General features: G+C 38.9%; 1 protein-coding gene across 1 annotated transcript; it reads left to right on the top strand.

The window, feature by feature from the left end:
* Positions 1 to 245: 245 nt before the first annotated feature.
* SARC_15326 (hypothetical protein) lies at positions 246 to 545 on the top strand (the record flags this gene model as incomplete). The annotated part of the gene is made up of 1 exon (XM_014290552.1): positions 246 to 545. The coding sequence occupies one exon, from the start codon at positions 246 to 248 to the stop codon at positions 543 to 545; it is 300 nt and encodes a 99-aa protein (XP_014146027.1).
* Between the last annotated feature and the right edge of the window lie 262 nt (positions 546 to 807).

The raw sequence follows: 807 nt of genomic DNA, 5'->3' as shown, positions 1-807 counted from the left end.
TGTATACATATAGACAGCAAAGCAAGACAATACCAAGACGAAATCTACTACATGCTATCTCACCGGTAGAGCACGGCGTAGTAAACTCGATCAATTATCAAAATCTATGAGAGGTTGTTGTATTGGGATATATAACCTTTTTTAGGCAGATATCTTTGTATATTTACACACTCGTACATATAACAGAATTAGCCACAGCGCTAGTATATTGCTTCTGAACCGAACATCCATTCAGACTTGCAACGATGTCCGCTCAGCCAGCATTCGCAAGACAGCGCCCTGGCAGTGTGCGGAGAACAGTACAAGTATTAGAGTCAAACCAATCACCCGGAGACTCAGGAACTAAGTGGTCTGAACTCGAACCTTCCAGATCCACTTCCGGCTGTAACGATGGGAGAAGTGGGATATTTTCTCCGAAACAGCGCCCTATTGTACCGAAAGTTGATGTTCAGGTCAGAAGGGCTAAATCACAGGGCTCGGATAGGGGGCAAAGGGCCGGTATGCTGAATAAAGGCGAAACACCTCCAGTAACGCGTAAGTATTGATTTATTCTTTTGTCAACTAATTGTATGGGCAAAGTGCCAAATTATTATATACTATCTCGATTGCTTTCTTGCTTAAGAACGCTCACATGCAACTATATATGTATTGACATGTCAGCTTATATATATATATATATATCTATAACTATATATACATATAGGAGCAGACATACACGTGCCTATGTAAAAACATACAGTAATATCTATGTAGATGTAAAATCAAATAGTATATTCACATTATACATAAATACACACATATATATAT

Source organism: Sphaeroforma arctica (assembly GCF_001186125.1).
Source record: "Sphaeroforma arctica JP610 unplaced genomic scaffold supercont1.5940, whole genome shotgun sequence".
NCBI lineage: Eukaryota > Ichthyosporea > Ichthyophonida > Sphaeroforma > Sphaeroforma arctica.
This window is presented reverse-complemented; position numbering and strand designations above follow the sequence as displayed.